This window comes from Acanthopagrus latus, chromosome 10, assembly GCF_904848185.1.
Source record: "Acanthopagrus latus isolate v.2019 chromosome 10, fAcaLat1.1, whole genome shotgun sequence".
Taxonomy (NCBI): Eukaryota; Metazoa; Chordata; class Actinopteri; order Spariformes; family Sparidae; genus Acanthopagrus; species Acanthopagrus latus.
In genome coordinates this window covers 7,073,546-7,089,548 of record NC_051048.1, presented here as the reverse complement: position 1 = coordinate 7,089,548, position 16,003 = coordinate 7,073,546, and the positions used below count along the sequence as shown (strand labels likewise).

At 43.0% G+C, this 16,003-nt stretch overlaps 1 protein-coding gene across 8 annotated transcripts in view; it reads right to left on the bottom strand.

Moving 5' to 3' along the window:
- The window catches only part of clcn3 (chloride channel 3), a 36,832-nt gene that overhangs the window by 4,940 nt on the left and 15,889 nt on the right, over positions 1-16,003 (bottom strand). For 4 of the 8 annotated variants that reach the window (XM_037112953.1, XM_037112955.1, XM_037112956.1 and 1 more), the window contains 12 exons: positions 12,171-12,331; positions 10,760-10,859; positions 9,449-9,636; positions 8,432-8,554; positions 7,069-7,275; positions 6,895-6,975; positions 6,552-6,804; positions 5,654-5,946; positions 5,381-5,567; positions 4,631-5,029; positions 4,222-4,438; positions 3,093-3,168 (listed from right to left, as the gene is read on the bottom strand). In XM_037112953.1, the coding sequence (XP_036968848.1) occupies positions 3,093-3,168; positions 4,222-4,438; positions 4,631-5,029; positions 5,381-5,567; positions 5,654-5,946; positions 6,552-6,804; positions 6,895-6,975; positions 7,069-7,275; positions 8,432-8,554; positions 9,449-9,636; positions 10,760-10,859; positions 12,171-12,331 (2,285 nt within the window). Of the gene's footprint in view, positions 1-1,280; positions 1,300-3,092; positions 3,169-3,254; positions 3,863-4,221; positions 4,439-4,630; positions 5,030-5,380; positions 5,568-5,653; positions 5,947-6,551; positions 6,805-6,894; positions 6,976-7,068; positions 7,276-8,431; positions 8,555-9,448; positions 9,637-10,759; positions 10,860-12,170; positions 12,332-16,003 lie in introns of those variants that run through there. The other 4 variants (XM_037112957.1, XM_037112960.1, XM_037112958.1 and 1 more) reach the window with 3 other exon arrangements.

Below are 16,003 nucleotides of genomic sequence, written 5' to 3'. Positions count from 1 at the left end.
AACAAAACACGTTTTAGCAAACCTTAAGATTTCCTACGTTTCCCAGAATGACTCAGCAAACACCAGAAAACACATGTCTGAATTCAGTGTATGTTGCTTTAGAGAGCGACAGATGTTCTTTCGTCACTCTGAGCGCTGCAACCAAGTGAGAAATGTAACAGAGACGCAAAATAGTTGCTTTTGTTTTCCATCAGAGGTAAATGACTCAGAGAAAGACGTTTATGACAACATGTGTAATATACAGGTAACTGTTCTGTTAACAAACAATGCAATGCATTATAAACCATTTCTTAAGCTGCTGAAAAGATTTATTAACATCAGCTTTAACTTTATAATGGCTTTGTGATTGCAAACAATTAAATAACTATTAACTAAAGTTTAAGGAAGTATAAATGTACCACGTGTTAATGATGGTTATTATAAAGTGTTACCAAAAATATATATATATATGAGGTGGACCCACTTACCATGTTGCTTTTGGTGTTTTTGTTTCTAATTATTCCGTTTTAATTCAAATACTTTATTAATACACTTGCATTACTTTTGAATACATTTTCTTTTGTCCACTGTTTCACATCCTTTTTGTTTTTTTATCTTGTTTGTTTTTCTTATAGCTTTTTATTGTAAACACTTTCAGTTACTTTGCTTTTTCTGTATTTGTTAATCTTTTTAAAGAGATTTACCATGTTGCTCTTCAATTTTTTATGTTTGTTTAAAGTTTTCTATTTGCCACTTTGTCTTAAATCTGTTTTATACACATCGAAACAGTGTGTGTGTATTAATGTGCTGTCTTGTGTAAAGTGATGGCTTGTTGTGTGATTTCAGTAGCCTGAGAATTAACAATGTTAAAGGATCAGTCTGTCCTGACTAGTGGAACATCACTGTGTCTACTTTTTAAACTTTTCCATCTATAAATCAAAGGTGTAATGAAGTATTCCCTTCTTTTTTGAGAACATAAAAGTGTTTGAAGACGACAGGACGCTGCTGGCTCAGAGGAAACATCGTCAGGTCAAAGCTCGTGATTAGTGAAAACTTCATCAGGGTCATTTTTATTAGCACACACTAACTAGCTAGCTGGGGTCGCTACAGCACTAACAGCACCAATCAACACAACAACGTCACTCCATCACAGCATTCACTACCACTGCAGGATGAGGGAAGTGTGGGAATGAGTCTTATCGCTAGAGATCACCTCCTCCCTTCTACTAACAGAACACCACCCCTTCTACACAGTATCAAAACAACGGTAGTCCGCTTTCCCAAGGCGGCTAGCTACTCGCCAAGTCAGATGTCGTCAATCTGCGGAGACCCGGGGCCGTAACGGTGGGGTCGAGAGGGGTTTAAAAACAAAAACATAAGAAGAGGAGAAAGCAGTCGTTAATGACGGTGTAGATACTTGAGGCAGGGTGACGTCTTAAAATGAAATGATGGGGCTACTGTTGTGAGAGGAGGATGGGAGACACACAACAGACATCATGGTGAAATATCAATACGCTAACACATCTGAGCTGTTCAGTATAAATCAGAAAACATGACGTGGTTTGATGAACCTCTTATGAAGGTGCTAGCGTGATGCAGCTGACACAGCACTAAGCAGAGCTACAGTAGCTACAGATGGAGCGCTGAGATGGAGATGAATTGCAAAGCTGCACTCTGGGAATCTACTGAGCCCTTTTCAGACACGGAAGCTGGAACACTGCTGGCTTCAAGTATCTAAATTTATGGATTTTTGACAGAGACTATCGCATTTGTGGACAAATTTGGAGTTGAGTTTGGACAACAGTGATATGAAGTAGGGAAAGTTTTCTCAGCTACACCGGTGATGGATTTTAAAAACTTCTTTTGAGCGACTGTTAATCTCCGTGGCTTAATGAATGACCATCGTTAGTGCGAGAGACGACCCAGATTCCAGAGGACGTTTCATCATCAATGTTTCACCAGATGAAGTGGGTTCAGGGAGGAATGAGCAGCCTGTCTTTATAGCCAACAACCTGACCGTGCTAAAGCATACGTAGCTTAGTACATTTGCTCACTTGCTGTTTGTAAACCTTTCTGCTGGATATTCACACTGTACGCAGTCAGCTTAAATTAGATTTAGGGATTCTTCTAACAGTTTTCTACAGGTGTTTATTTTATTTTTTTTCAACTATTTTTCACCATGAGTGGAAAATTCAAACATTTAAGTCCTCTAGAAGCAAGTAAAATTGGTTTCACTGCTCAGTAACTGATTTAATTTTAAGCATCAATGGTCAGTCTTGAGCCCTGAAATGTTAGCTTGACAATCACAACTAAGTCCACTTAGAAGCTTTTTGGTTTGTTTTTGTTCAGCTGTAATGCAGCAGAACAAAAAAGTTCAATTAAAATCTTTACAGGTTTAATTTTTGTGAGGCTGTAGACTTCGTGCGGAGGCCAAAAGCAGCCGTGATTGCAATTTTTTGAAATGCCATCATTAAATTACGTCATTATCTCGACAAAACAAGCTTTGTTGGGTTGAGATAACAAAATTATTAACTCATGATTTCAAGAAAGCAACATAAAATTTGTTTAAAATTTAAAAAGTTGTAAAGTACGGCCATTCTCAGCTTCCGTACCTTCATGTTAACATGGCGCCATTCAATTCAGCCATAACATTAGCATATTAAACTGCCAGCCTATCTAAATAATGAAGCACATGTCTGAAAGGGGCTCTAGATTGATGTGAGTGACAGTTCCCTTCGAGGTCCAACATTACAGGACCCAGAAAACACAACAAAGCTTTTCGGTGCTACGACTCATTAAATCTGCGGCTGCTACCAGCGATGGAGATGAGGTCAGAGGACGTCTATCTACGGATGTCTGTCTAAGATGAACGACGTCGTTAAAAAAGGTGAATCCACACCAAACCAACCCACAAACAACAGAGTGCCGACAGGAAGTGAAAGAAGAAAAAGGGAAAAGGGAGGCTTCGTGTTTAGCCGGGAACTGTCAACAAGTTTTTGGGTTTTTTTTCCACACCAAGTTTTCATGCGGCCCTCTTAAAGAGGCGGAGCCTAAGAGACAGGTGCAAAAGTAAGGGGAGGGGTCACATGTGTGAAAGGGGCGGGGCTAGTCACCAGGGGCTCCGTGTGCTGCTTGAGCTCCTCCAGATGCTCTAATATATTCTTCTTTGTGATGATGCCCAACACAATCCTGAAACACACACCCGTTACTTGGTAAACTGCCCAAAAAAAACAACAACAACAAACAAAAACAACAAACAGAAGAGAGACAGAGAGAGAACAGACAGCAGCAGCACAAAAACATACAGAACAACTGGAACTGAAAATGTTAACAGAAAATACAACTCAAAGTTACACAACTCAATGAACACAAAAAAAACAAAAGTTTAGAAATCTAAAAATCCACGTCACATATAATGCTGGAGAACTAATCTAATAAACTACTTTGTCATTATTCCAGAGGTTTAAAGACTCATTGTGTTTGAAAGTTTTAATATTTTAGAGATGACTATTGATACTGTGAATGTGGATATAATAAAGTTTGAGAACAACCAGAAGAGTCTTTCTGTGTAGTGCAGCCTTTAAAACCAGGAAACGACAACACTTATTTCATATCAAAGTATAATATCCTGTAAGAAATGGGCTGTACTTGGTAAATTTGTTTTTTTTCTTTCATGAAATTTGTTCTAAGTAAGAGAAACATAGCATAAGAATAGGTTTATTTATTTAGGTTTTATCCCTTAAAATGTAAATAAAAATCATTTAAACATAAATAAAATCTTAAAAAAACACAGCTCCTCTCTGATCATCATCAGTCCTGGAGTTTAACAGCTATTAAACACCGTCTGCCTTGTAGTTCCTCCATCTCACCAGCAGGTGGCTCACTACAAAACACAAATCCTTTAATCAACCTGAGTTATTTTCACTTACTGTGAAGTTTCAGACCACAACATGATACCTGTTAGTTTCTGCAGGTCAGTCTCTTCTACGGAGGAGACGTCTGTTATTGTTCAGTAGGGGAGGTAAAGGAAGTGCAGCACAGCGGTTAGGCCAGGCCATGCAGATTACAGGGTAAACCAGGGATCTCCATGCAACACCAGACGGTGTGTACATGTAATTGCACAATGTCTGTCGACCTCGGGCAGGTGAGTCGATCACGGCACCGCCAGAATCGAAGGATGTGAGAAGGATTCTGCTCTTACGTCACATCCTTCCTCTTAACACACTTTCATTTCCTACTTACCCGTTGTGAGTGACCAGACACTGGCGCAGCCCCAGCTTCCTGAAGATGTCCACCACGATCTCCATGGGGGTGTGGTCGGTGACGGTGAAGGGGCTCATGTCGAGGATGGAGCGCAGTTTGAGGGGCCGGGGGCTGTCGGCAGGTAGGGTGGGTGCATGCTGGGTGAAGTACACCCTGGAGTTCAACATGATGCCCTCCTGCTTACGGCGAGCATTTTCTGAGAAAGAAAGAGAAAGACATATTTCATTACTTTTCAATCATTTTGGCGGGTACTTTCTGCCCAAACAACTTAACTGAACGAGCTGCAGCTAAGGATTATTTTCGTAGGCCGGATACTGTTCTTGTTTTTTTTTCATGTCAAGAATGTAACAGTCAACTTCCTGGAAACAGTCCTTCTCTGCCGACTCACCTATAGCGATCGTGATGTCCCTGCGCAGAGCGAAGCCCACCAGCCTCTGGGACTCTTTGGACACTATCACAGGGAAACCATTATAACTGGTTTCATTGATGGTTGCCTGCAGCTCCTCCACCGTCAGGTCGTCCTGCGTCAACACCGCTAACGGCGGGTCGCTGCGTCGGGGCCTCATCACCTCCCTGGCCAGCGTGGTGTGCGTGAACTCCTCCTTGGCGTCCAGGAAGGGATATCCGTTCAGACGGATGTGGGACTCGTAGATTCCCTCGCGGCCGAACGCGTCGCCCACCCATTTGCTGGTCATGACGGCAGCCATGAGGGGGACGATGTACTCCAAGCCGCCGGTCAGCTCGAAGACGATGACGACCAGGGAGACGGTCATACGGGTCACACCACCTGAGGACAAATTCCACTTTTATATTCAGCAGAAAGTTTGTTGTTCAAAATTATACATTTGTTGGTTCTCTTTTCATCAAGTCACAATGCAATCGTGGCATATTAAGAGAGGATCACTTGAGAGATGCCTTATTGATTAAACAACCTGATAGGACTTGTGCTAAAACAAGTCATGTAAATCAAATATTGCGAGGTAGCAGAATTGCCAGATATTAAAAGACAGGAATGTAAAGAATGATCAAAATATATGAGGTTAATACATTTTTATTGTCTCACACTATACATCATCTCGCCCACCCTTTGGCACTGAATAAACAAGCATCGGCATAATTTCTGTATCTGCTGACTCACCCAGACACGCCGCGGCCCCCACCATAGCGTACAGCCCTGGAGTGATGCAGTCAGCTCCCACCTCGCACCACTCCTTGAACAAGAACCAGTCGTGGTGATAGTAGGCGAGCTGCTCCATGGCGATACCAACAATTCGCCCTGCGATCGCCCCGATGGCCATGCTGGGGATGAACAAACCCGACGGTACCTGAGGACGAAAAGCAACAGATTGTTTGGTTTTGATGGGGACATGTAGGTTGAAATAAAGCCGCCTTATGAGGATAAAACACCCACCTTGAGTCCAAAGGTGAATATGGTCATGATGATTTTGAAGAAGAGTGCCAGACAGAGTTGCCACATGGCGGCATAGACGCCGGGCCCTGCCGGCCTGTTGGGGTTGTCGCTGAATGCCTTGCTGCCGTTCATCTGGCTGCGGTACTGGCAGAGCTGTGAGGACTCCAGCGGGCCGCAGTCAGTGAACAGCTCCTTTATGAGCTCGCTGGTGTTCTGACGCGTGTACGGGTTCGGGAAAGCAAACACAGCTGTGATGGCTGCCACCAAGATCACCTCCAACACAGGGTACTTGCCTGAAAAAAGGGGGACAATTGAGTCAAATACCCATCTGCATTTTAATGATTCAGCCACAACAATTATGGCAACAGGACTCATCTTGTTTAAACCGATAATGGAAACTCAAATCGACATGGCATGGTTCGACTAGTTTTGTAGTTTATCTGAAGCTTATATGAGGCTTCAGTTGTCTAAATTAGACAAATCAACTGAACATCTTAAAAAGTTTGTGTTTTTGTACACATTTCACTCTATTATATCTTCAGTGACATGCAAACAGGCAAACAAAAAGAAGTGATTTCATGACAGGAAGACAGGAAGTTTGGACGATATTCACTTGACTAAATCAGACTGCCGAAGCTTCATACCAGCCATGTGGAGATCAGCAAGAGAGCAACAAAAACCTGTTTAAATGTTCAAACTGTTGTTTTAAATCCAAAATTGTCTCTCTTGCCATTGAAAGTGTGACTAACAGCTGTCTGCCAAAGACGTGCCAATGTGCTGAGTAGTTTCATCTTTGCTTTGAACATTAAAGAGGCTAACTTCAAGAGAGCTCTTCACCTTCGCCTTTCAACACACCTGCACCGGCTGACATATCCAAAGTTCAAGTCAAAGTGCTTACCGAAGCGTGTTGACTTGCGCCGCCGGCACCAAGCGATGTTGGCTCGAATGAAGAACGCTCCCCAGAGGCCTCCGAAGACTCCCAGCAGGATGAAAGGGATGAGCTCAAACAGGTACCACGGCGTGTGGTACTCCACGTAGAACAGCACCAGGCGGCTGTTACCAAATGGGTTGATGGAGCGCAGGACAAAGGCGGCCACCAGGGCGGCGAAGAAGGAGCGCCAGAGTGTCTTCAGAGGGAAGTAATAGCTCACCTGGAGAAGGGAGAGGAGAGTTTGCACGATTAGCTGTGGTCAAAAGTCGTTCCTGGTTAGTGTATTTGTCTATAAAGACGTGTGCTGCACCTCCTCCAAGCTGAAGAGAACTCCTCCGATCGGGGCTCCGAAAGCAACAGACACTCCGGCCGCAGACGCAGCGGAGAGAACCTGAGGGGACAAAACAAACGCACCTCAGCTGACTCTTGAACACAGCTGGATATCATAACAATACCATTTTCTGTTTGACTTCTTCTCCCTCACCTCTCGTTTCTTGGCCTCGTTCTTGCTGTACTTGGGGAAGAGGTAGGAGAAGATGTTCCCACAGCAGCAGGCCACGTGGACCAGGGGGCCCTCCTTCCCCAGGCTGAGGCCGGACGCCACAGCCAGCACCAGAGTGATGGTCTTGATCATCAGGGTCCACTTGCCTAGGTAGCCCCGGATGATGAACCCGCTCAGGATGGTCTTGATCTACAGAGGGAAGAAGATTAAACAGAAAATCAAGTTAAAGTAGCCTGGTCCAGGTGAAGCGTTATAGTGCGTCAAGAGGAGTCCAGAAACTAAGACTGTGGCTTCCGTGTAAGGTAGTAATTTGTGTTAAGCTTGAGGGTTCATTCTTGACCTTGATTATTGTGGTTTGGCATAACAAGTCCAAGTCAAGTGCCTTTAAATCTACTCTTCACAAGGTCAGCTGTTAGTTTGCTACGTTTAAATAAGCCTAAAAGAGCTATGGAGCTCTAGCGTCAATAGCTCCATGTTCATTTGCCGTCTAAAAGGACCTTATTTGTTAATTGTTAAGTCCATGAAATGTGTAGAAAATAGTGAACAATTTGAAGCTGCCTTTTTGATTTCCTTAAGTATATTCATTCAGGTTTTGCTTAAGCTGCATATCTACCTCCTGCTCAAAGTCACCATCGACCACACACTTGGCTCAGCATTGCGGCTCCAGCACTCTTGTTCCCATGGCAACAAAAAAAGGGACTTTTTTTTGAAAGCTCACCTCAAAATGGCTTTTTTCCACAGCACGGCTGAACCTGTCACGTCTCTCTGCTGCCCACTGAATTAACAATTTTAAGCCACTTCAAGACATTAAAGGGAATCCCCAGAAGCGTGACCACACAGAGTGCGCGTAACTCATCCGACCACTTTCATGGAGCGTTAAGAGGCAGCTGCAGGAGATTTATAGGCGTTCTGTTTCATGTGCTGCTGCTTCGAGATTCTCACGCCCAGAGCAAATTGATCAGACGTGAGAAAATTAGAGAGACTATTGATGTTCTGTTCTATCTCTCGGCTGTTCCAGGGTGAAGGAGCTCGTACAGAGACAGAAAAGACATGAAGAGATAACCTGCTAACCTCATTAGTTTGATTATAACTGATTTGTTCTGTGGCAAAAAATTACTTAAGGATCAGTGACTGAACAAAAACACGCCTGCCAGGAATCTTCAACCAAATGATTATCTATCAAAAAGCTCTTGAATGAAAAAAATGGCGCTGCTTGAATCATTGTGGGGAAACTCCAAACATCCGAGAGCTGAGAGTTGGCTTTCATGCAGCAAAGACTTTGTTGCACCAACCAAGGAGAGATAACTAAGCCACATACTGTATGCAAAAGCGACATTTTCCTCACCTCGGGGATCCCCGAGCCGCAGGCGTAAGGAGCAAACACCTTGACCAGACAGACGGCCAGGAAGGCGAAGGACAGAGCCCAGTAGATGTACATGAAGTAGTTCATGATGTATGAGCCCGGCCCCTGCAGAGAGGTGAGGAAGAGGAGAGCAGGAGTGAGAATAAACTCACCTGTACCAAAAATCAAACAGATAATGGATGTACGTATGGATGTTACATCATCTTTCACATATTCTTCCTCTAATGAGTTTCAAACCTTCTCCTGACCTTTTCTCTAAGTCAGCCAACTTATTTGAACTAAGCTGCCTTTGTTCCATTTGTCCCCAACAAAAAAATGTATGTTCCTTGTAGCAGCTTTAAATTATGATTTTTTTTCAAAAATGATCGCAGTGACAGAAAAGATAAGAGTCTAATCTACTGATGCACATGGAAAATGTTCATATTCATGTAACTTCTCATAGCACCAGCAGTCTGTTGAACCTCTACAGACTACATGCGTCCCACAAGCTAAACTCTGAAGATGTCCAGACATTACTTCTAGTTCTGATTAGTATTTCTATGTTAACACTGTCCCTTCCACCAAGGCAACATTTGGACACAATGTACAACTTTTTTATCATTACATTCTCCAATTCCTGATATAATTAGTTCACTGTTTGTTTGCATTTATTATATGAAAAAAGCTGTTATTCAAATAAAGGCCTGATAAAACACAGATTTGTTTTTCCCATTTACATCGGTACAACACCTGTACAACACACCGATTACACCAGAGTCACCACTTTTATTGGTGCCTGTTTGAGTTTTCAATCAGTTTTGTTATCGCAGGCGATAACAGGTTGCATTAGCAGCAAAGACGAGCAAATCAGGAAAATAACGAGGTTAAAATATAAAATAAACATATACTGAAGTCAAATAAAGGCCCGGGTCTCTCTTGCATATATACGGTAATTCCTGCTATCATGGCACAGAAAAATGTTGCTGCGGTTGCCAACATCCCTGGCATGTGTTAGTCTACCTCGGCCTGCCCCAGTATTAGCTCAGCCCAGCTCTTCCACTGCGGACACTTGTCCCGCTCAGCGAACGTGGTCTCATTGGACGTCCAGCAGCACTGCTCGTGGTTGAACCACATGGCGCTCAGACACACGCCCTCCTTCAGGTCGTTCATCCAATCAGCAGCAATGTCAATCAGGCCAGCCAAAGCACCTGGCGGGAGGAGGGAACGAGGAAGGAAACGAGGGGCGAAGAGAGGTGAAGGCAAGGAAAAAAGAAAAAAAGAGGCAGAGGCAGTTAGCATGCTAGTTATGTTTAACCGTTGTCAATTTAGAACAGCAAGGTAGGCACAAGTCCGTAAAAGTGGGTGTTTCAAAATGTAACCTTTGAACTGGCTCTTCCATCTGCAGCTCCCTAAAATGTATGTACTCCTGGCAGGAGCGTTATTCTCTGGTAGAAATCGCACCATAAGAAGGCAGACACACCTCAAATTAATAGGTAGTAAAATAAGTGGTTGTCTTCAATTGTTAATTTGAAATTTAAGACTAAAATATCAGATGAGCCTTTATCACCTGTGTCATAAACTGCGTTTCCATCCAAATGTATTTTGGAAATTGAAATTTGGCAAAAGAGAATAATGGAATAATGATAGAAAACATGAAGGAAATAAGACATTTGTCTGTTTCTGTATTAATTTGTGCAGGGTTACTTCAGATCTGAATGGAGAGACTTCATCTACTGCTACTTCCTGCATATTTAAAGATAATCTTGGAACGTAAACAGCTGATGAGTCATGTCTCATTGAGGGCATTTACTCTTTTTCGAAAAAAGGCAACATAAAAAACATCAACTTTTTCTAATGCAATATCTAAAGGTGCGCAGACAATTACGTTGATGGCAACACAGTTATGGTCTGATTAAGGAAAACAATGTTCATCAGTACCAGAGTCCCGTTAGAGGGTGGCACTATTCCCCCTTCCTGTGACCTGGATCTAAAGAGAAGCTTTCCTATTAGGAAAAAAGAGAAAGCTCTCTTGACTAACTGGTGCTCACAGGGGATTACAAAAGGCCTGTATGTTATCTCTCTCTTCACGGTCATTTAGATATCATCATCATTTGTGCATATGATGCTGCTCTGAGGACTGCCAAGGCTCTTGCAGGAGAGACAAAGTGCTTCTGTTTGTGTTTGTGAGCGAGATGTTAAATGTGAGCGAGAGAGACCAAGAGAAAAGACAGAGCGTGAGCTGCTCGAGGCGAAGCATGTGAGAGTCACCAGCGGAGGAGATAACGGCCGTGTGAGTGTGTTTGTATTGTACGCGTGTGTGACGTGTGTTACCTGATGCCAAGCCGGTGAGCGTCACCACCAGCCACCCGGACCAGGCGTCGTACAGGCTCTTTGTGAACTCCCATGCCGACTCCTTTTTCTTACTGTTTATCTATAAACACACATGGAACACAAGCTAAATTACTTACATGTACAAGACAGGAAACTAAGTATATGTGACTTATACTGGCAGCAGCGCAAGTAGGTCAAAGGTTTATAACTACTCCACAGGGATAAGCAGTCATTCGGTTATCTACTCCACCATGGATGGATTCCTGCCGCCGCTGCTCCAACAAACTAGTTTGTTACAATATTTCAAGACCAGGTCGTAAAAACAGTGTTTGCCAAAGAATTCAAGCAACACACAAATCAAACAAATGAAGCAATTCTCAGAGGTATCTTTTCTAGTAGTCCGGCAATAAACCACTTCTGGTAAGAGGGCGGAAGAGTTGTGTCAATATTTGGATAAAAGTGTTGACAGAGTGAGGTTGTATCAAGATGTAGGACAGAAGGCTGACAGTTAATTCGGGGGTTAGGGAGATTTCTATACTGAGCAAGTTCATACTTGACCATCTTGGTCTTCAACTGTTCAAAAAGAGACTATATTTAGTAGTGACTTGCTCGAATAACCATCATTTTGTGGCGAAAACATCCACTTAATTTTTTCTGCCACTAGTTTTGATATTCAATTATTTTTCCTTGTATTTACAGGAGATAAAATATCGTCTTCTGTAGGTTCACTAGGTTTTTGTTATTTTCCTTTTCTGTTGAGCCACTCAAGCTAAAACTGCTGATCCAAACGATGCAGTTCTTCTTTTGTGCGATTCACAGGAAGCGCAGGGACACATCACTTCCTCTGCAGCAGAGGATTTCTTGCTGATACAAGCTAATGTCAAAAGCTGTATGAACTGGAAATAGGCTGAAACATTGAGAGGTGACTATCAGTTTGAACCTCGTAGCACAACTATATCTGTGCTCTATCTGAGAGATGTGAACTTGGGTTTTGATGACTTGAAACTTGACGTGAAAGAAAATAAGTTTCTTGAGACTTGACTTGGAATCGGAGACATACATTTTGGCTGGTGATAACTGTATTTGAAAGGTATTAAAGCCATGTGTCTTTTCTCTTTCTAAAAACCAGACACTGCTGGTAAGAAGTTGTGACTTGACACTCCACTTGCCAGAAAGCTAAAGGGCTCAGTATGCTACAGAGGCACTTGTTGAGTTGTCTAAGGTTGTGTGATGCTAAAAAAGCAGCGGTTTATTCAACCTGTTGCATGACACTTGACGACAACTGAAGGTGACCATCCAACAAGAAGTTCTGATTCAGCAAACTGGCAGCTCAACACTACGTCTGCGGCTCGTTTGAAGTATACCGAGACCTTGCAGGTTCAAGGTTGCATTGTTGCTTTAGTCCCCTCACCTTCCGGTGCCTCTCACGGTCCTTGCACTTCTCGCGGACCCAGTCGATGGTGTGGAAGTCATCGTAGGTCCCCACACCAGGGATGGGCTCCTCTAGGAAGTCCAACAGGTGGGTGGTGCTGCTGGGTGCCCCGCCCCCGTTAGACATGGCGTAATTAGACCCTGGAGAAAGAAAGAGAAAGTCATGAGTGTTCAGATCTATATATTACAGAACTACTGCGATTCCACACATTTCTTAAAATAGAAAATGTTACCAGTACAGGAACGGTTAAAAGCATTAAGCACAATCTACGTTTAGTAAACAGTCTGATTCAATAAACACTGATTTAAGGTAAAGAGATCTATCTGAGTGATGCTGCTTGTTGCTGCAGCATATTAGAGCTCCCCGATTATCCGCCTCATCAGAAACACTGCAGAGCTGAAACAGTCACCACTGAGATCTAACGGCACAGTGAGAAACGCAGCAAACACTGAGCGGAAAAAAAAAAAACCTTGCAGGTCTGAGCTGCAGATCACTGTGTGTGTGTGTGTGTGTGTGTGTGTGTGTGTGTGTGTGTGTGTAGGTGGATGTGTCTATCTGCAGGCAGTCTTATGTTTTACATTTCGAACAACAAAGTCAATCAGCAACTTTTACCAAAAGCTCCATTTCTGCACAAGATGAAGTCAATTACGTTTTAATTATATCTTTAAAACCTTCAGCAGATGCTTTGTTGGCCTTTTCTCGGAGTCATTAAAACCCTCCGTCTTTTAAAGCATAAAAAAAAAAACTTTAACTAATTGGACGTCTGGCGGTCTCACTGGCGCTGCTCTGATTGTATCAGCATACAGCCTGCGAGACAATGCGGTTGTCTATAGGCCCAATTACCATGTCCGGTCAGCTCAGTAAGGACTTCAACATGACTATGACTATGAGTGACTGTAAAAAAACAAAAAACAAAAAACAAAAATACAGAGCAAACACTGTCTCCTGACTTTTAGAAGATTGTGCTGATACTGTAAGAAGAAGATTACAGTTCAGCTTGAGACACTAAATGCTACTGATTGGGTCTGATCGGTTCTGTCTGGATGAGGAGACTCAACATAAAAAGGAGAGACAGGAAGACTCGAAGCGAGGAGAAGCAGCCGACGGGCTAATTCTCTCTGCGTCTTATCTGGAAATATCACAGGATTTGCATGGCGGCCGTTTGGCTTCCCCTGGCGGAGTTGGCTGCATGATGCAACATTTCTTACATAAAAGAAAGTAAAATCTTATATTTCATATTATACATGAGTCAAGGATGGGATCAAAAATCTTGTTGTGATTCAGTGAGTCGACTCCCTGTATTTAAAGGGCCATCGTGAGAGGTATAAAGCTGTGTCACATCTTTAATCTGGCACAAAGTGTGTATGATAACTCAGGGAGAGCCCGTCCTCACACGCTTGAGATCGTCACAAAAGCTGAGCCTAATCCTCCTGCTTGTGACGACACAAATATGTGAGACTTCTTCTCCATCGGCGAAAAGCACAAAGGCAGCACATTGTGAAACACAGACAAAAGGGAGGCTGAGAGAATCAGCTACATTTTCTCTATAAGAGGTCAGAAGAACAAAGACTAATATGTACTATTACAGAATGATTGGGCACGCGTACAAGTACAACTTGTTTCTCCTGTCTGTGCGCATTCAGCAATGTCACATTCATTCACGGAAGAAAGCAGTGAACACAGGTAGCACACAGTCTGACGTGGTTAAAAGCACTTCATCAAAAGAGACTGTGGCAGGCTAGTCCAGTCAAAGGGCAGTTAGCACCTTTAGCTTCTGTGACAGAAATACCTGGGCAGGTGCGTAATCTTAAAAACAAGAGTAACTTAACAGTGAGCCAAAAAGCACTGGGGTGCTGCAGGCTGGGTGTGGTATCACTGCTGCAGGGTGATGACTTCAACCACCAGAGCATGAAAAAAAAAAAAAAACACTACTACAAATTAGATTCCTTAAAGCCAGATAGAGGCACAATGCAAAGTAAAGCTGCTATGATTAGTTGAATAATCGATTGGTCTGTCGTAACAAAATGTTGGTCAACTATTTTGATAATCGATTAACCACTGCAGTCATTTTTGAGCCAAAATGTCACTTTGCTGGTTCTAGCTTCTTAAATGTGAGGATTTGCCCATTTTCTTTGACACTTATGAGTGAAAATGAATTTCAAAACGTCACTTTTTTGGCATTTTTTGTAGACTATTATTCGATGACTCATGAAACTAGTGACAAATACCTCAAGCTGCAGCCCTTACGCAAGGCCTTTTCTTGCTTTGACAAATGTTTCATCCATCACACTTTCAGATAGAAAGCTGAGGCTACACGAATGTTGTGATACACCAAGTGTCATGTTGCTGCACAGGGGGAAAGCAGAGGATGTTCCTGGTAATGATTAATTGATTAGTTGTTTGGTCTATCATGTGAGAAAATATTGGAAAATGTCTGCGATCCCCAAAGCCCAACATGAAGTCATCAAATGTCTTTTCAAATTCGGTTTGCTGTCACAGAAGAGCTTTTATTTACTTACAGGTTCATCTTCAAGAACTACTTCAACTTTAGTATCAGATACATTTTCTTGGTCTTTAACAATGGGAAACAAAAGTAACCTCAACATGCCTCATTGATTGGCTCTTACACGGCTAAAGACAATGGTGTGACTGCAGGGTGAGCGTGGTGCCAATCGATCGACTTACCGCGGTCAATATCGAGGCATTTGAACAGCAAACGTACACATTCCAGTCCACAATACAGATTTCCCCACAACATTTTTAATCTCCGACTGGTGCAGGGTCATGACCATCAAACAAGGACTCATTCATGGCCGTTAAACCTCAGTAATCTGCATCAAACATTAAAACGAATCCCCTTGATGGCTCTAACCAGGGCCATAGAACAGATCAGAAAGTGGCATCGCTGCATCTGCATCCTTTCCGTGCATCTATTAACATACAACAAATGAAGTACACAGGAGGTTTAAATGAGATGATGCCTTGTATCAAATGACATACATCTCAGTCTGGAGAAATAAGCAGCAGATGAAGCTTGCTTTACAAAGAGTTCCCACACTGCTGATGTGGGCCACGACAGAGCTTTTGAAAGAGCAGCTTATTAACTCATATCACTGCCTTTGATGTTTGATGGGACGTGGGAGAAGAGAAATACCTCCCCTTTTGCTGAGAATTTCTCTAAGAAGCAGGAACAAGATGGTCAAGTGTAGCTTTCATCTGACCAGCTGATGCATGTCGGGTAGAGAGACGGGGAAAAGGGGAAGTGAGTGTGTGAGCTGTTGCAGAGTCAGCAGCAGTGAGAGTGTCGGGGTTGGCACGGAGACCGATATCATCATTCTCCATTTTGATTTCAGAATGACGACTACGGTCTGGATTGACAAGGATAAGGTGTGTTTAAGTAAAGGGGAGTTTGGATGACAATGACTCAACTGCTGACTCAACAAAAGCGGTCAATACAGAGGTCTGACATATGACCTCTGAAACAAAGAAAAGGATATGTGCTCCGGGTGGGGTGACTTTCTAATTGACCGTTTTAAAAGAGGTTTCCACATGTATATTCAATGCACATCTGCACCGTAAGAACAAGTGTACCCCTTGTCAACCAAGGTGGTTCAGGTTCCTGTTCGGAGCCAGAGCGTTCCCTGGAATCAGGTCTTTGTGTCACGACAGCCAAAGAACCGTTTCTCAGCCAGAAATACTTGTTCCAGAGTGGCACCAACACTTTGCTGTTCTAGTACAAAGAACCGCTTACTGAAGTTAGGGAGGATTTCTCTCCACAGCGTTATGACCTTGTGCATCCAGCTGCTAGCAGG